The sequence below is a fragment of the Phyllobates terribilis genome, unplaced genomic scaffold (assembly GCF_046119375.1).
Source record: "Phyllobates terribilis strain yellow unplaced genomic scaffold, ASM4611937v1 Scaffold_7__3_contigs__length_470593459, whole genome shotgun sequence".
NCBI lineage: Eukaryota > Metazoa > Chordata > Amphibia > Anura > Dendrobatidae > Phyllobates > Phyllobates terribilis.
Genome location: NW_027362767.1, coordinates 174,098,018 through 174,117,809, shown reverse-complemented (window position 1 = coordinate 174,117,809; position 19,792 = coordinate 174,098,018). Strand labels below are relative to the sequence as shown.

The following is a 19,792-nucleotide window of genomic DNA, read 5'->3' as shown; positions in this document are numbered from 1 at the left end:
GTCTATTCCCAATAAGGACGGTAGTTGTGCCGGGAGCACTGGGAGCAGTAGCAGCAGCAGCAGCAGCAGGGGGGGATGCAGTGGTTCCAGGTCAGGAAGCTCGTACAATGTTAATGTATAAACCATGGAGTCCTTCAGAGCAGTTGGCACTGATCTCCCAGCTGCCAGACCCATCCCAGTCCCCTATGGGTTTCGCTAGAATGATCACCACCATACAGGATACGTACCATGCCACTAGAATAGATCTGCAGGGGGTAATTAAGGGAAAATTGGCAGATGAAGCCCGCTATGATAGGTTGATAGATGAGACAAAAAAACAGTATGCCAATAGGACCGGACCCGTAGATGCAGAATCTAATGATGCAGCAGCTGGAGTCCTATTCGCAGCAGCGTTGGTAAAAGCATGTCAAGACAGGCAAGCAGAAAAGCAAGTTACACTAGAAGATAGAGTGCAGGGGAAGGAGGAAGATCATAAGGATTATTTCTATGCATTAAAGAAAACCTGGTCAGAAATGGGGTTCAACCCCGGGAATAAGACTAGTGAGAGGGTATTAGCAAGTGCTTTCATGAATGGACTAAAGAAAGAGATTGCAGAGAAGGTAAAAGCAAGTAGACCGGACTGGAGATCAGTGAAGGCAGAAGATTTACCTAGAATAGCTCAGGGGGCACAGCATGACATAGCGCAGGCAAAAAGAACTGCCAGAATACACATAGTAGAGACGACCCCCAGAAACAACAGAGGCAGAGGACGGACTGAAGGAGGAGGACAGAAACTGTGTTACGGATGTAAAAAGCCAGGACATTTTAGAAAGAACTGTAGGACCAACCCGTATCCAAATGCTCAGAGTACGGGTCCTCCAGCTCAGGGTTCCCCAACTCCAGTCCTCAAGGCCCACCAACAGGTCATGTTTTCAGGATTTCCTTAGTATTGCACAGGTGATGTAACTATTGCCTGTGCTGATGATGGAATTATCACCTGTGCAATACTAAGGAAATCCTGAAAACATGACCTGTTGGTGGGCCTTGAGGACTGGAGTTGGGGAACCCTGCTCCAGCTGACCAAACAACGCCCCCATAGGATGAGGGTAGCTTGCACATGAACCCCCTCATCTCCTTACCCCCAACTCCCAGTTGTATAGTGCAGGTGAACCTACCAGGGGGACATGAAATCGATTTCCAAGTAGATACGGGGGCCAACAATTCAGTAATTACGCAAGGTGATTGGCCATATACTGACACTGATTTTTCACATCATGTCATTGCCACCCCCTTCAATTCCCCGTCTGTCCTGCTTCCTGTCACTAAGAGAATTCCCCTGCAAATTCAAGGAGCTACTGTACATAGCCAGCTCATGGTATCGCCCCGAGGCCAATGTAATCTTTTGGGAAATGATGTGTTGTCCCAATTACAAGCACATATTGAGTATCATCCCGATGGCACTGTCACCATGACCCCAGGTTTAAAACCAAGTACCCTTTGCAAAATTATGTCACTAGATATTGCCAGCATAGAAGAGAAAAATGAGTTTCCCCCGATATTGGAGCATGCTGTACCACATGATTTTTGGGCCTCAGACAAAACAGATGTTGGTAGGTTAAGAGTTCAACCAGTAATGGTAAAATTAAAACCAGGAGCAATATTGCCTCAACAGAAGCAGTATCCCCTTAGCTCGGCTCAGGAGAATGCCATAGCCCAGCAAGTCCAAAAATTACTACACAGAGGAGTCCTAGTCAAAACCCAGTCCCCTTGCAACACTCCCCTGTTCCCAGTAAAGAAAAAGAGCGTGCCAGGACAACCAGCCGCATATAGAATGGTCCATGACCTCCGGTTGGTTAACAAAGCCACAGAACTTCTAACACCAGTTGTGCCCAACCCGCATACTCTTCTGTCACAGATACCTTCTAACTCTCTTTGCTTTTCAGTGATCGATTTGGCAAATGCATTTTTCAGTGTACCGTTACATCCTGACTGCCAGTACTTGTTTGCTTTCACATTCCAGGGTAGTCAATATACATGGACAGTGTTGCCACAGGGTGCCCAGAATTCACCCACAATGTACACTGCAAGTCTGCAGGAAATACTGGAGGGATGGTCTGAACCACATATCGTTGTTTTGCAATATGTCGATGACCTGCTCATTTGTGCCCCCTCCAAGAAACAATGTCATAGTGCAACTATATCGCTTATGTTGTTTCTCTATCGCGCTGGCTGCAAGGCATCGAAAGATAAGCTTCAGTTTTGTAAATCTTCAGTCACCTTTTTGGGACATTGCATTACACCAGGAGCTCGTCATTTGACAAATGCACGTAAACAAGCAGTACAGGCATTCACCGTCCCCATTAATGTTGCAGCCCTCAGAACTTTTCTTGGACTTGTTTCCTATTGCAGACAGTGGATTCATGCCGTCTCTGTTTTAATGCAGCCCCTCTTTGACTGTCTTACCCCAACACCTTTTGTACTAACACCAGAGGCAATAGACTGTTTTTATTCTCTCAAGAACCGTATTTTTGTCGCTCCAGCTTTGGGTACCCCTAATTATGAGCTCCCATTTACTCTGTACCTTCATGAGCAAGCTGGACATGCAGCAGGAGTTTTAACTCAAACACACGGTGATAATCAGAGACCTGTTGCCTATTTTAGTGGCAGATTAGATGCGGTAGCCAGAAGTGCACCATCCTGCGTACATGCTCTGCATGCTGTTGGACTATTACTCCATAAATCCGCAGACATTGTTCTTGACCACCCGCTCACCGTTCTAACACCTCATGATGTCTACACTATATTGAACCAAGTGCAACCCGCTCACCTCTCAGCAGCACGTCATCTCAGGTTACAATGTGCACTATTAATGCCTCCCAATGTTTCTTTACAGAGGTGTACTACCCTGAATCCAGCAACTTTGTTACCTCTCTCGGATCTAAAGGAGGAGTCAGGTACTGTGCTTTTTAAGGAAGATCCAAGAGAGGAAGTTCCTCATGACTGTGTACAAATGATGGCACAAGAAACAGCAGGTTTACCTACTGTATTTGAACATGAATTACAAAATGCAGATTTTGAATTTTTTGTAGATGGATACCGTCATCAGGACGATTCAGGTACCTTCCATACTGGATATGCAGTTGTCTCCCTCAATGCAGTAATCAAGGCAGAACCAATGCTCCCACACCAGTCGGCTCAAGAAGCTGAACTTAGGGCCCTAACCGAGGCCTGTAAACTAGCGGAAGGTAGTATTGTTAACATTTACACAGATTCTAGGTACGCATTCGGTATATCGCATGATTTTGGTCCAATATGGAAGTCAAGAGGTTTCCTGACGGCAGCAGGACACCCCATTAAGAATGCTGATGTGGTCCAGCAGTTAATTGATGCACTACAACTACCCAAACAAGTAGCTGTCATAAAGGTAAGAGCACATACCAGACGCACTGACCAGGTAAGCAGAGGAAACGCAATGGCAGATGCAGCGGCAAAAACAGCAGCCTGTAAGCCGCAACAAGGGTCAACAGTACGTCAGTTAAGTGCCCCTAAAAACCCCTTTGTGTCTGAGGACATCTTATCCCAAATGCAGGCTCAGGGATAAGTGGTTAAAGGAAGGTGCATGCCTGAATGAAGCAAATGGGGTATGGGGGAAAGGGACACGACGATGCCTTCCAAGGGCACTGTACCCAGCAGCTGCCCAGATACTACATGGGCCGACACACCAATCTAAAACGGGTGTGATGAGTGTGATGCAGAAACATTGGGTGGCACCAGGATTCTCCACCTGTATTGAAAACCTGGTACAAGGGTGCATGATATGTGCTACATATAATCAGGGTAGAGTAGTTAAAACACCACCCAAACACACCCCCCGGCCCCTCTATCCATTCCAGAGACTGCAAATTGATTATATTCAGCTGCCAAAGTCAGGATCATGGGAATATGTGTTGGTCTGTATTGATTTGTTCTCAGGATGGCCAGAGGCTTTCCCGATTGCCAAAGCCACGGCTGCGGCAACCGCAAAGAAACTGCTTGCGGAGGTGGTCTGCAGGTATGGGGTACCAGAGGTAATTGAGAGTGACAGAGGTACACACTTCACAGGTGAAATAATGAATGAAGTCATGTCAGCTCTAGGAATTCAACAAGCATTCCACACCCCATATCACCCACAAAGTAGTGGTAAAGTGGAAAGACTGAATGGGACATTGAAATTAAAAATTCAGAAAGCCATGGCTGAGACAGGAAAACCATGGCCGGACTGTTTACCGCTTGCTCTGTTTTCAGTAAGATACACGCCTAATAAAAAAACTGGACTCTCTCCATATGAGATATTGTTTGGCAACGTACCCAGCCTAGGGTGTTTCTATCCGCAAGCATTAGAAATGAACAACCATGTGCTAAGTTCCTATGTGAGGGCTTTACACAAAAAGATTAAGCAAGTACATGATAATGTCTTCAGTTCTCTTCCAGATCCAGATCAAGACTCTAGCAGCCGTACGCTGCAACCTGGAGACTGGGTGGTTATAAAAAGACACGTGAGGAAAAGCCTAGATCCACGGTTTGACGGACCCTTTCAAGTTCTGCTGACCACAAGTACAGCCGTTAAGCTAGAGGGAAAAGAGACCTGGATCCACGCATCCCATTGCAAAAAGATACTAGGAGAACCAGCGGACAAAGAATGATGACATTGTTTATACTTACCTGCATACTTACAACCACAGGTGCATGGAGTAGGTTGAGCCCCACAGATGGAGACGACAATAGATTCATTAAACACCATCTTGCTCTAATCGATGGACTAAAGGAGCAAAACCAGACCATTGCTAATTGTTGGATATGTACACATGCCCCTGTGACATCCACTAGCATACCCTTTCTCGCTGTTCCAGTCTCATGGGAAGAGAAACTTTTGGGTGAACTGTTCAGATACTTGGGCCAATAATTCCACACAGAGATTTTCCTTTCTAAATCCCGCAAATTGGTTTAAAGGTATCGGTGGGTGGTTGGCTGGTATAGTGCAAGCTATTTTACAGGTTTTGCTAATGTGTCTTGCGTTTTATTTGGTTTTTAAGCTTTTTCTAATGTGTATTCAGCGTTGTACTAAAAGAAAACATAGAGATTCGTATTGATAGATGAAGGAACAAAAGGATGGAATGTTATAGCAGAAGATGGAGTCGCTCAAGTTTAAAGGCCCCATCTATGCTATATAAGTCTGACAGTTATTTTAGGTAAAAAAACAGCAAGCTGAAATGTTCCTTCTTGTATCAATAGCGTGTCCTTGCTAAGAAGATAACGTGTCGTCCTCCCTGGCCAGATAGAATCATAGAATCATAGAATGGTAGAGTTGGAAGGGACCTCCTGGGTCATCTGGTCCAACCCCCTGCTCAAAGCAGGATTCACTAGATCATCTCAGACAGATGTCTGTCCAGCCTCTGTTTGAAGACGTCCATTGAAGGGGAACTCACCACCTCTCGTGGCAGCCTGTTCCACTCATTAATCACCCTAACTGTCAAAAAGTTTTTTCTAATATCTAATCTGTGTCTCCTCCCATTTAGTTTCATCCCATTGCTTCTAGTCTTTCCTTGTGCAAATGAGAATAAAGATGATCCTTCTACAATGTGACAGCCCTTGACATATTTGTAGACAGCTATTAAGTCTCCTCTCAGTCTTCTTTTTTGCAAGCTAAACATTCCCAAATCCTGCAACCGTTCCTCATAGGACATGGTTTGCAGACCAGTCACCATTCTGGTCGCTCTTCTCTGAACTTGCTCCAGTTTGTCTATGTCTTTTTTAAAATGTGGTGCCCAAAACTGTACACAGTATTCCAGATGAGGTCTGACCAAAGAGGAGTAAAGACCGATAATGACTTCACGTGATCTAGACTGTATGCTTCTGTTAATACATCCCAGAATTGTATTTGCCTTTTTTGCTGCTGCATCACACTGTTGACTCATGTTCAGTCTATGATCTATTAGTATACCTAAGTCTTTTTCACATGTACTGTTGCTTAGCTCTATTCCTCCCATTCTGTATATGCTTTTTTCATTTTTATTGCCCAGATGTAGTACTTTGCATTTTTCCCTGTTAAAAACCATTCTGTTGGTTGCTGCCCACTGCTCCAGTTTATTTAGGTCTTTTTGAATCCTCTCTCTCTCTTCTCTAGTATTAGCTATCCCTCCTAGCTTTGTGTCATCAGCAAATTTAATCAGTTTACCCTCAATTCCTTCATCTAAATCATTGATAAAGATGTTGAACAATACAGGTCCCAGGACGGAGCCCTGTGGTACCCCACTTGAGACATTCATCCAGCTGGATGTGAAGCCATTTACAACCACCCTTTGAGTCCGATCACTAAGCCAGTTATGAATCCACCTAACAGTTGCCTGGTCCATTGCATACTTGGTCATTTTTTCAATAAGGATGGTGTGAGATACTTTGTCAAATGCTTTGCTGAAGTCAAGATATACTATATCTACAGCATTTCCCTGATCCACCCAGTCAGTGATTCTGTCATAGAAGGAAATTAAGTTAGTCTGACATGACTTGTTAGTTACAAACCCATGCTGACTCTGCTTAATCACTTCATTCTTATCCATGTACTTACATACATGTTGTTTAATAATTTGTTCAAAGATCTTTCCTGGTATAGAAGTCAGACTCACCGGCCTATAGTTCCCTGGGTCCACCTTCTTCCCCTTTTTGAAGATAGGAACAACATTTGCTCTTCTCCAGTCTTCTGGGACTTCTCCTGTTCTCCAAGAATTTTCAAAGATTATGGAGAGTGGTTCTAAAATTTCTTCTACGATCTCCTTCAGTACTCTGGGGTGTAATTCATCTGGACCTGGAGACTTGAACTCATTTATGTTAGCTAAATATTCCCTCACAATCTTTCTGTTTACAGATAACTTGGATTCCTCTATTCCTTTAAAAGGACAGTGAAGATCAGTTGATGTTACATTTTCTTTCTGAGAGAAAACAGATGCAAAATAGGAATTAAAAAGTTCGGCCTTCTCAACATCCTCTCTTACCATTTCTCCATTTTCATCCTGTAAAAATCCTATAGCATCTTTGACTTTTCTTTTACTTTTGACATACCCCCAAAATCCTTTTTTATTGCTTTTGACATCTCTTGCAAGCCTTAATTCATTGTCAGCTTTAGCTAACCTGATACGTGACCTGCAGGATCTGCAGACTGCATTATAATCTTCTTTAGATATGCCTCCGTCTTTCCATTTAATAAACATTTCTTTCTTTCTTTTTAGCATGTGTTTAAGTTCTGTGTTCATCCATCCTGGTTTCCTTAAATGCTTCCCATTCTTCCTACTTTTCGGGATTGTTAACGATTGTGCTTTGAGAATCTCATTTTTAAAAATTTCCCATCCTTCCTGGACATTTTTGTCCTTAAGGACATCCAGCCATTGGATCCCTCCTATTCTCTTTCTGAGTCTCTTAAAATCTGCCTTTCTAAAATCTAAGATGTTTCTTCTTGTAGCAAAAATGTGTTCTTGCAAAAAAATAAAATGGCCTTGGTAACCAGAAAAGTCTAATTAAATATTTTAAAGCATACAGAAACTAGTTTTTTTCGCTTGTTCAGCTAAACTGTATAATCGAACCATATATGGCAAATCCGTTTCCTGCCTTCAGGGTGTATATTAGCCCTGTGTTTTGTAATAAAGGTTAGAGTATGTTTAGACACAAACATCCTGTCCTGTGTCTTCTTCTCTCCGATATCGTAATCCAAAGGATAGAAAACCAAGAATGCAGTGACGACACATGTGAATGCTAACTGCGGATTAAGCACACCGTGGGGCTCAGAAGGGAGGTGGGCATTTGGGAGCGCAGAATATTCTGAATTTATTTTGGGAGGCGAGGGCCATTTCGCTTTTCGAGATCTGTTGTGCTACCAGTAACGTGGAAGCCGCTATATTTCCATTGACAGATGACGGACCTGAGTGGGGGCTTTTTTTGTGGATTGATTTGAAGCTTTTGAAAGGAACATTTTACATAACATTTGGGATCAGATTTATCCTGCGCTCTACGCTGAGCACTTACAGTACAGACCAAAAGTTTGGACACACCTTCTTATTTAAAGATTTTTCTGTATTTTCTTGACTATGAAAATTGTACATTCACACTGAAGGCATCAAAACTATGAATTAACACATGTGGAATTATATACTTAACAAAAAAGTGTGAAACAACTGAAAATATGTCTTATATTCTATGTTCTTCAAAGTAGCCACCTTTTGCTTTGATGACTGCTTTGCACACTCTTGGCATTCTCTTGATGAGCTTCAAGAGGTAGTCACCGGAAATGGTTTTCACTTCACAGGTGTGCCCTGTCAGGTTTAATAAGTGGGATTTCTTACCTTATAAATGGGGTTGGGACCATCAGTTGTGTTGTGCAGAAGTCTGGTGGATACACAGCTGATAGTCCTACTGAATAGACTGTTAGAATTTGTATTATGGCAAGAAAAAAGTAGCTAAGTAAAGAAAAACGAGTGGCCACCATTACTTTAAGAAATGAAGGTCAGTCAGTGCGAAAAATTGGGAAAACTTTGAAAGTGTCCCCAACTGTAGTTGCAAAAACCATCCATCGCTACAAATAACCTGGCTCACAAGAGGACCGCCCCAGGAAAGGAAGACCAAGAGTCACCTCTGCTTGTGAGGATAAGTTTATCTGAGTCAGCAGCCTCAGAAATCGCAGGTTAACAGCAGCTCAGATTAGAGACCAGGTCAAAGCCACACAGAGTTCTAGCAGCAGACACATCTCTTCAACAACTGTTAAGAGGAGACTTTGTGCAGCAGGCCTTCATGGTAAAAATAGCTGCTAGGAAACCACTGCTAAGGACAGGCAACAAGCAGAAGAGACTTGTTTGGGCTAAAGAACACAAGGAATGGACATTAGACCAGTGGAAATCTGTGCTTTGGTCAGATGAGTCCAAATTTTAGATCTTTTGTTCCAACCACCGTGTCTTTGTGCGACGCAGAAAAGGTGAACGGATGGACTCTACATGCCTGGTTCCCACCGTGAAGCATGGAGGAGGAGGTGTGATGGTGTGGGGGAGCTTTGCTGGTGACACTGTTGGGGATTTATTCAAAATTGAAGCCATACTGAACCAGCATGGCTACCACAGCATCTTGCAGCGGCGTGCTATTCCATTCGGTATGCGTTTAGTTGGACCATCATTTATTTTTCAACAGGACAATGACCCCAAACACACCTCCAGGCTGTATAAGGGCTATTTGACCAAGAAGGAGAGTGATGGGTTGCTATGCCAGATGACCTGGCCTCCACAGTGACCAGTCCTGAACCCAATCGAGATGGTTTGGGGTGAGCTGGACCGCAGAGTGAAGGCAAAAGGGCCAACAAGTGCTAAGCATCTCTGGGAACTCCTTCAAGATTGTTGGAAGACCATTTCCGGTGACTACCTCTTGAAGCTCATCAAGAGAATGCCAACAGTGTGCAAAGCAGTCATCAAAGCAAAAGGTGGCTATGTGGCGCCCCTGAGGGTTCGACCGCCACAGGGATGCTGCACTTCTCTAATGGAGTGTAGTGTTCCTCCTCTGAGGTAAGAACAGTGTGATAGTCGTGACCCAACCTTTGCATCCAACACCACATTTCTCCACCAGAGGGGGCTAGTAAGCACTAGGTGCTGCCCTCCTGGTTACAGGGAGACTGGGGAACCAAGAGTTAGGGGAACCAGTTAGTGGGTGAGGGTGGAGGACTTACAATCTAGTTACACTTTAAATTGATTATTTAATAAAAAGCCATGTTGGGTTTTGGTTCTTTGACTGCTCTTTGATCGCTCTTTGACTGTCTTCATGCTGTCAATTGCGGAGGGTACTGTGATCTCCCACCCTAACGCGGATCCTGTGTGGGCCCGCATCGGATGGAGACACAGCCCTCGTGCCCCGGCCTTGGGGCGAGGGGTAGGTTGTAGACAAGGAATGTCTCGACCCGGTCAAGTACCACGACCAAGAAGGCCCGGAGCTTAGGAGTGTGGCTCCACAGCAAATGAATCCCAGACAGGATGCAGACGGAGCGGTGTACGCCACCTGTCCTCGCCAACCTGATATATTCAGAGGGAGTCCCCCTGCAAGAGGGGTACCGGCCCCCGACACCCGACCTTGCTACTCCATGTCCTGGTCGGGAACGCCCGGTAGGCCCTGCAGATCCCACCGGGTATCGGAAGGAGCGGAGCTGCCACCCGTACCCTTGTTCTGAGCCGAGATCAGAGGGAGACCCGGCCTATTTGCACACACACGGACAGGAAAGGATTAGGTCTGTAGTTCAGGAACACTCTGGTGTAGGGTCCCGACTGAATGCTGGACTTACTCGGAGGTTGTCGGACCCTCGTCCCTGGTGACCGCAGGACTCCGTGGGGAGCAGGGAGTCGCCTTCCTTCTGCCATCTATGTGAGTAAAGCCTTGGAAGTTCACCCCTATGGCCTCCGGACTGTTTATTCTGCGCTACACCGCACGACGCGGCGCCCGTCTTCCTCTACTACTACCTCCTCCATCCTGTCCCTCTGCCCTGAGGCCTCGCTCTGCCTGTGGGGAGTAGTAATAACTTTGGCCGCCATAACACCATGCCTCAGTGGACTGCAGCGGCGCTGGTGGCCTTCACCAGGTGCCACAGGTGGCATAGTCGTAAATCAGCCACTCAACCCACATAAGCCCATACCATCCTTCTTTTAACTGTGACGGCCCTGAGCACGGGTCGGGTCCGGGCCACGGCTGCACCCCATCTCTCCATCACAGGACCCGACTCCGAGTCCCCCATCTCCCAGGGTAAAGAAAAGGGCTTTTCGAGTAAGAGGCGTCACAGCTACTTTGTAGAACTTAGAATATGAGACATATTTTCAGTTGTTTCACACTTTTTTGTTAAGTATATAATTCCACATGTGTTAATTCATAGTTTTGATGCCTTCAGTGTGAATGTACAATTTTCATAGTCAAGAAAATACAGAAAAATCTTTAAATGAGAAGGTGTGTCCAAACTTTTGGTCTGTACTATATATCAGGGTTTTCATCTAAATCTTTGAGTGATGTGATTCAGATGAAACCTCTGACGGATCCATTCACTATAATGAGATGAGGCAGCAGAGTTACTCTGGACTCCACCTGTACTCTGTTCAACATTGTCCTTCTTTTCAGAGGTGCACAAAACTGTGGTTGGCTGCGCTTTTATGCACAAGTAAAAATACGGAAACCACCGGATCATAGGGCAGATGGCGTCCACGGTGCCTCCATCTGCCTCATTACAGAGAATCTTCCATCGGGGGTTCCGTCTGAATCACGTATTTTAGAAATGTACATGGAAATCCCGGTGTAAGCGCTCAGCGCACGATAAATATGTAAAAATGGGCTGAGCCTTACTGCGATCTTTGGGAGTCAGAATGAACAAATCAGCAGCAGGTGAAGAATTAGTTTTATTTATTTTTTACGCCGTTCATCATGCGGTATAAGTGACTTTATTCTTCGGGTCGGTGCGATTACATCGATACTAGATTTATAGCGGGTTATTCTGTTTGGCTGCTGTCACACACTAAAAGACACTTTTTATTGTAAAAACTAGTTTTCGCATCGCCATATTTTGAGAGCTGTAATTTTTCCATGTTGCTGCCAACAGAGTCATGTAAGGGCTTGTTTTTTGTGGGACGAGTTGGTGTTTTTATTGGTACCATTTTTGGGCACATAACGTTTTCTGATCGCTTTCTATTCCAATTTTTGGGAGGCAGAATGAACGAAAACCTACAATTCAGAAATTGTTTTTTTCTTGTTTTTTTTTTTAATGCCATTCCGCATGTGGTAAAATTGATAAGGCAGCTTTATTCTCCGGGTCAGTAAGTTTTGGCGCTTTTACGCAATAAAAACTGTTTTATAGAAAAAATATATATTTTTGTATCGCTTTTTTACTTAGTCCGTCTATGGGACTTTCACTTTCTGCAGGCTGATAGCAGTTATAATGCTTGCTAGAGCCTGATAACCCGGTTGTCTTCATGATGACTTCGAATCACTATGGCAAAGATCGGCATTGTGGTGGCGGCGATCGGAGGGCAGAAGGGTCTCCCTCCCTCTGTCTGCCTTCTAAATGCTGTTATCGCTATTGATTTCAGCATTTAGAGGGTTAAACTGCCGGGAGTGGTGAGGGCACTGCTTCTGCCAGTGAGTGCTTGGGTGTCAGCTGAACACTTGGTAGCGATCGCGTGCACACAGCTTCTGTGACCGCAAAATCGCCTGGACGTATCCATACGTCCAAGATCAGTAAGTACCTACCGACCTAGATATATGGATACATCCAAGGAGATGAAGGGGTTAAGGATAAAGCAATAATTTTAGTAGATATTCATTAAAAAGGAAAACGAACAACATGTACACACAAATGAGACATACACCCAGATATAAATGACTTATTGAGGAATATGGGTCTGATGGGAGGAGCAGAATTTATCACTAAGCCGCCCTATTGTCTGGTACTGCTGTGCCGCGGAGATTGGAACCCTAGAAACAACGCAAGTTGTGGCGCCTCCTCTCAACACAGACACATAGACTTTCCCTCACTGTCCATAAAACCCTGCAGAAAATTCACCCATCAACAGCCAATAAAGGATAAAGAATTACGAGGGGGCACAAAAATGGTTCACATAACCAAACCCAGCGGTGATAAAACAGTAAGATCTCTACTCACAGCATACAAATCAGTGTCCATATGTGTATATACTTAGTGATGTAACCGGTCACAATGGACAGACCAATGCACACATTTACTTAAAATGGGAAAAAAAATGGGAAAACATCACTGGATGGGTGGTGGATTCTCGGCTACAAACTCTGCCAGTCCACTGATGAACCTCTATCCTGCGGAGATGAGGGGGACACGTTGAGGCCTTAGGACCGCTTCTTACAGGGAAGTATATCTTTATCTTTTCCTGCAGTAGCCCTTTTTTTGCAGTTTATGATTTTTATCAAACTATGTGAGCTAGAGATGTTTTCCCATTTCAAGTAAATGTGTGCATTGGGTCTGTCCATTGTGACCGGTAACATCACTAATTATACATACATATATATACAGTGCAGACCAAAAGTTTGGACACACCTTCTCATTTCAAGATTTTCTGTATTTTCATGACTTTGAAAATTGTACATTCACACTGAAGGCATCAAAACTATGAATTAACACATGTGGAATTATATACTTAACAAAAAAGTGTGAGACAACTGAAAATATGTCTCATATTCTAGGTTCTTCAAAGTAGCCACCTTTTGCTTTGATGACTGCTTTGTACACTCTTGGCATTCTCTTGATGAGCTTCAAGAGGTAGTCACCGGAAATGGTTTTCACTTCACAGGTGTGCCCTGTCAGGTTTAATAAGTGGGATTTCTTGCCTTATAAATGGGGTTGGGACCATCAGTTGTGTTGTGCAGAAGTCTGGTGGATACACAGCTGATAGTCCTACTGAATAGACTGTTAGAATTTGTATTATGGCAAGAAAAAAGTAGCTAAGTAAAGAAAAACGAGTGGCCATCATTACTTTAACAAATTAAGGTCAGTCAGTGCGAAAAATTGGGAAAACTTTGAAAGTGTCCCCAAGTGCAGTTGCAAAAACCATCAAGTGCTACAAAGAAACTGGCTCACATGAGGACCGCCCCAGAAAAGGAAGACCAAGAGTCACCTCTGCTTCTGAGGATAAGTTTATCCGAGTCACCAGCCTCAGAAATCGCAGGTTAACAGCAGCTCAGACTAGAGACCAGGTCAATGCCACACAGAGTTCTAGCAGCAGACACATCTCTACAACAACTGTTAAGAGGAGACTTTGTGCAGCAGGCCTTCATGGTAAAAATAGCTGCTAGGAAACCACTGCTAAGGACAGGCAACAAGCAGAAGAGACTTGTTTGGGCTAAAGAACACAAGGAATGGACATTAGACCAGTGGAAATCTGTGCTTTGGTCTGATGAGTCCAAATTTGAGATCTTTGGTTCCAACCACTGTGCGACGCAGAAAAGGTGAACGGATGGACTCTACATGCCTGGTTCCCACCGTGAAGCATGGAGGAGGAGGTGTGATGGTGTGGGGGTGCTTTGCTGGTGACACTGTTGGGGATTTATTCAAAATTGAAGGCATGCTGAACCAGCATGGCTACCACAGCATCTTGCAGCAGCATGCTATTCCATCCGGTTTGCGTTTAGTTGGACCATCATTTATTTTTCAACAGGACAATGACCCCAAACACACCTCCAGGCTGTGTAAGGGCTATTTACCAAGAAGGAGAGTGATGGGGTGCTACGCCAAATGACCTGGCCTCCACAGTCACCAGACCTGAACCCAATCGAGATGGTTTGGGGTGAGCTGGACCGCAGAGTGAAGGCAAAAGGGCCAACAAGTGCTAAGCATCTCTGGGAACTCCTTCAAGATTGCTGGAAGACCATTGCCGGTGACTACCTCTTGAAGCTCATCAAGAGAATGCCAAGAATGTGCAAAGCAGTCATCAAAGCAAAAGGTGGCTACTTTGAAGAACCTAGAATATAAGACATATTTTCAGTTGTTTCACACTTTTTTGTTAAGTATATAATTCCACATGTGTTAATTCATAGTTTTGATGTCTTCAGTGTGAATGTACAATTTTAAAAGTCATGAAAATACAGAAAAATCTTTAAATGAGGTGTGTCCAAACTTTTGGTCTGTACTGTATATATACACACACACATATGGACACTGATTTGTATGCTGTGAGTCCGGTTCTTCCTGTTTTATCACTACTGGGTTTTGGCATGTGACCCATTTTTTTTTAGCAAGTAATTTTTATTAAATTAAAATTTTAACAGGGGAAAGCAAATAATAACATGACAATTAGTGGCTTAAGAGGGGAAAGGGGGAAGGTGAATGCAAGGGAAGGAATTAGGGAAAAAATCTTAACTAAAACCTAAATGTTAAAGTTGAAGGGTAATGGGGAGAAGGGATAAATCGGGCAGAGGGGAAATGGGAAAAAAAACACAAAACAAAGGAGTCTGTGAATACACAGTATGTGGTCAAGAATTGGCCAATGCATACACAGTAAACTTAGTTTCAATTGAATTAGAAAATGGACGTGCTTAACAACTATTAAATTGAGTCACCCGCTGCTTGAGAGAAGGGACCGACAGATAGCTAGATACCTAATGTAAAGGAGTTAAGACAAAGGAGTTGCAAATTTCATCTTCCAGAGAACAAGCTTTCTCATATTTTAAAATATTGCAGTTTTTAAGAGCATGATTATCCTCATATACTGTACGTCATGTATTGCTACTCATTCAATGATATCTTCGATAGGAGGAGTCTTTACGTCCCCAGAATGTCGCTATTAGATGATTGGTAGTAGTTATGACATGGGAGACAATATGTTGGTGCTCTTTTAGCAGTTTATCGATGCCCAGGGAAAGAATTGCTAGAGAAGGGGTGAGTGAGATTTAGTTACCTCTGACTTGAGTAATAAGAGATTCATCTTTTCTCCAAAGTCCGCTGACACTACTACAATCCCAGAACAAGTCTTTACATGACCTCAGTATCCACAAAGGGGAGATTGGGATGAAGACGTCTTATTTCATCTTATTTCATCTTTCAGGTGTGAGATCCCATCTAGTCAGTAACTTATAATAGGTTTCATGTAGGCTGACGCAAGTGTTTGATTTGTACCTGATTTTCAGACTTTCTCCCACTCCTCCAACTAGAACTTCTTGTTATAATCTTTCTCCCAGTTGTTAATACTGGTGGATTTAGTAAAGTCAATGTCGCCATTGAAATGGTTATAGATTTTTAGTGCTCCAAATAGAGGAGTTGTGAAGATCACTGATGGTAAAGGGATTCTTTGGAAATGTTTTCTTTTGTTAAAATCATTAAGGTATCTCTTTATATCTAGGTATGGGACACAACCAATGTCATCCAGAGATAAAAGGGAGAAAGATTTTTTGTCGTTACCGTTATCTAGAAATAAATCTGAAATTAATTTGATGCCTTTCTTTTTCCAGTTTTCTCAGATTTAAATGGGAGTTTATTACCTCTAAAATTTCAATTGTTATTCCAGATTCAAATCCTACTGAGTCAATTTCAATGATTTATATAGGGATTTCCAAGCGTAAATAGTCGCCGACATTGCCGGAGATCTTGGGGTGGGGAAATTATTGTCAAACAGGTGAGCAAAGATCAGGAGTTTTAACGAGATATTCTTATTAAAAGATTTTTCTAAAAATGACCAACTTGACAAATTATTATTATTATTATTATTATTATTATTATTACCATCCATTGAAAGCTCTGTTTAATCAGGGATGTTAAATGAAAGGAAGGAATATTCAGCACTCCCACCTGAATTTTTGTGCAGGGTTTTATGAACAGCGAGGGAAAGTCTACATTGAGAGGAGGCGCCACAACTTGTGTTGCTTCTAGGGTGCCAATCTCTGTGGCATGGCGGCACCAAACAATAAGACTGCTTATTGATAAATTATTTTCCTCCCATCAGACCCATATCCCTCAATAAGTCATTTATATCTGGGTGTATGTCTCATTTTTAAAATACACCACAATCTTGTCTGTATATGTTGTTAGGGTTTTTTAAAGCATATGTAGCGCCCCGAGGGTTCAGCCGCTGCAGGGGTATTGCACCTCAAACCAGAGGTGTGATATCCCACTCCCGGGTAAGGATGGAGTGTGGACCAAGACTCGGTAGGCTGCATGTGTAGCACCCTGAGGATTCGGCTGCTACAGGGGTATTGCACCTCAACCCAGAGGTGTGATATTCCACTCCCGGGTAAGGATGGAGTGTGGAACTGAGCTCGGTAGGCTGCATGCACTACACACATCCCATTTCCGAGGAGCAGACCGACGGTACTCCCACTTAGAAATGTGCAGGTACGATCGAGTCTGTCCTTGGCTGGAGTGGGAGGGGGGTGGACCATCCCAGTAGTGTAGGGGCAGATAGGGGGAGCAGTCTGGGTAGTGCTAGGAGCTCATTGGGTGCTGGTCACCTGAGCTCACACATAGAGGGAGTATAAAAGGTGGGAACCATCTAAGATCAGGGTCAGTCAGTCAGTCAGCCACAGTCAGTCAGTCAGTCTGTGAGAAGTAAGACTTTGCAGAGCAGTGGAAGAAAGCAGAGGAGCAGAGCAGCCCCAGGCCCAGAGTGAGAGAGGAGAGAACGAAAGACCCAGAGGGGGAGAAAGAAGGAACTCTGAGAGCCCAAATACAACCACAGGGTGAAGAGTTGGCAACAGGGTACCGGATCCCAAACTGGTGGGGGCTACAGCATACCTCAGCCAGAGACCGGAGGCCGTGGGCAGCATCTGCCACGGCCACCCACTAAATCCACCCGGAAGGCAGACCACGCATAGGGTCAGGGAACCCAGAGGCAAGGGTTCGCCAACAAGAGGCCCGAGGGAGCCGGACTTAGGTGGATCCCTGGTGGGGAAGGCCAGAGACGAGGACAGGACAGAAAGGGAGCTCAGAACCACGCTCCAGAACTACTTGGGGGTTGGCCGAGTCCAGGACCTGGTGGACGCAGCGCGGCTCGGGTGGTCACTCAAGGCCGGAGTGACTGGTACAAGAACAGCAGTAAGTAAAGAACCCTGAACTGCACAACCCGACTCTGACTCTCATTACCATCTTCCCTGCACTTCCACAACCACCATCCTCTGCACCTGACCCCCTGAGGCTATACCCCTCCCGTTGGGGGTTATACTACCTAAGCTGCACAAACACCATCAGCCTCAGCGGACCCTGCTGCAGCGGCGGCCGTAGTGACCGCAATTCAACGGGTGGCGTAGTCGACATAAAGAACTTTAGTAACATCAGTAAGGACTGCCACACACTGAGCTTGACACCCTGGGCACGGACCGGGTCACAGCCACTCGGAGACTACAACCCCCATCTGATCCGGCTCCGGGTATTCCCCTAAAGAATATGGCCCAGGGGGCGCGTCAACTTTGGCGTAGTCGGCAGGATTACGTGCCCGCAACACCCGGGTACTGCGTGCCTGAAGAAAAGTGCAAGTTTACCTCAGAAAGAAGTCTCCCGCCGGTTCCGGAGGGTCCACGCCATCGGACTCCATCACCAGTCGTTTCCCGCCGATTGTCCGCCATTTCCAGCTTGTTCCCGCCATCTGCAGAGTTTCCCGCCACTGGGCGACGCTTCCCGCCAAATCCGAAGATTTCCCGCCTTGGAAGAGCAGAGGACGCCATTATGGGCGTGCCAAAGGAGGGCAAGAGGCCGCCTCCCATCGTGGGCCAGGACAGAAAATGGCGCCAAAAGTGGAAACCGCCCCCACCAACAGAGACTGTGATGCTGGAGGTGTCTGTCAGCGTGAAAGAACTACCCCTGGAGCTGACAGTCACCGAGTTGCCCCGGGACCGCCCTCGAAGTGGGAGGAGACGAAAGAAAAGAACGAAGATGGGTGCCGCCTGGAGCAGTCTGGAGCGAGCGCACCCGGAGACAAGAAGTCTAACGAGGAGTCTGGAGCGAGCGCACCCGGAGGCAAGAAGCCTGGAGAGGAGTGGCGGAGGAGCTTGCCCGGAGATGGAGAGAAAGCAGAACAGCACCGGCCCGCTGGCCAGGAGTCTGCTAGAGACCGAGGAAGGAGAGCAGAGCAGCACCGGCCCGCTGGCCAGGAGCCTGCTGGAAGAAGAGCAGAGCAGCACCGACCCGTTGGTCAGGAGCCTGCTGGAAACAACGACCCCACTAGGACTAGTGGAGGTCCTAGCACAGCTCCCCCGAGACCGGGAGTGTGCACAGACTGCCCTGGAGGGCCTCGCACGGAGGATGGCCCGGGTACAGCGAGAGACATTGGCGGAGTGGAGCCGGGAGATGGCCCAGCAAATCAAGACCCGGAGCACGCCAGCCAAGATGAGGAGACAGACCGCCTCTGAGGATGGCGCGGGAGGACCCAAGGCCGGAGACGGCGCCGAGAAGGGAGCCGGACGCAAGGAGGCAGGTAAAGGGGACACCTATACCCCAAGCCGGGAAACCGCCCACCTGCCCCAGCTCCCCGTCGCAGAGCCCGAAAGTCCCCCTGCTGTGCCCGAAAACGCCATGTCACCGACACAGACTAGGCCCCGACCGGAAGCCGCCGCAGCGACCCCTGTGACGTCACGCGCCTCGACCCGGAGCGTGACAAAGCAGGAAATACCACCAGCCTGGTCGCAAGGCCTAGTACCCCCGGGCGCCGCATCACCAACAGCGCCCCCTACCTCCGCGGAGCCTCTTGCCTGGCCGCAAGGCCAGGTAGCCCAGGGCGCCGCCGTCCTAACGGTGCCCTTCACCTTCCAGGTGCCCCAGGCCTGGCCGCAAGGCCTGGGCAACCCGGGCGCCACCACCACCGCGCCCGCGCCCGTAAAACCAAGGGTGCCACACCTGGGGGAGGACTTGTTCAGCCAGCTCACATGGCCGGACGGGCGGCCCTTCATCTGGCCCGAAGAATTACCTTTACATCGGGGACGAGGTCACCTTTACCCGGCACAAGTGTGCCAAAGGACCTTACGCCCTCCACGTACACCGCCTGACGGAGGAGGAGTTGCGGTGCGAGGAGGAGGAGCAAGAGGACCCGGACGGGTCTGAAGTTACAACCAGCTACAAGCAAAGAGCAGGAGGAAGACGCCGTTGAGTGCGGCAGAGCAGGAGATGTAGATAGTTACCCGACCGGGTACCAAAGAAACTGTTGCTACATATATATAGTCCCCGTTGGGACCAGCATGAGTGAACTGTGTACCCGTTATTCCGTATCCATACCAGGCTGAGGACTGTGAGCAGCCATTCCCTTTCCCTCCTTAACTGGCCGAGGACTGA

At 46.1% G+C, this 19,792-nt stretch overlaps 1 protein-coding gene across 2 annotated transcripts in view; it reads right to left on the bottom strand.

The window, feature by feature from the left end:
- The window catches only part of LOC141153038 (serum amyloid P-component-like), an 82,910-nt gene that overhangs the window by 27,034 nt on the left and 36,084 nt on the right, over positions 1–19,792 (bottom strand). Inside the window, exon 2 of one of the 2 annotated variants that reach the window (XM_073637713.1) lies at positions 6,642–6,944. The exons of the other annotated variant lie outside the window; for it this stretch is intronic. Coding sequence (XP_073493814.1) covers positions 6,642–6,697 — 56 coding nt within the window. The 5' untranslated portion in view covers positions 6,698–6,944. The remainder of the gene's footprint in view (positions 1–6,641; positions 6,945–19,792) is intronic. 2 annotated transcript variants of the gene reach the window in all.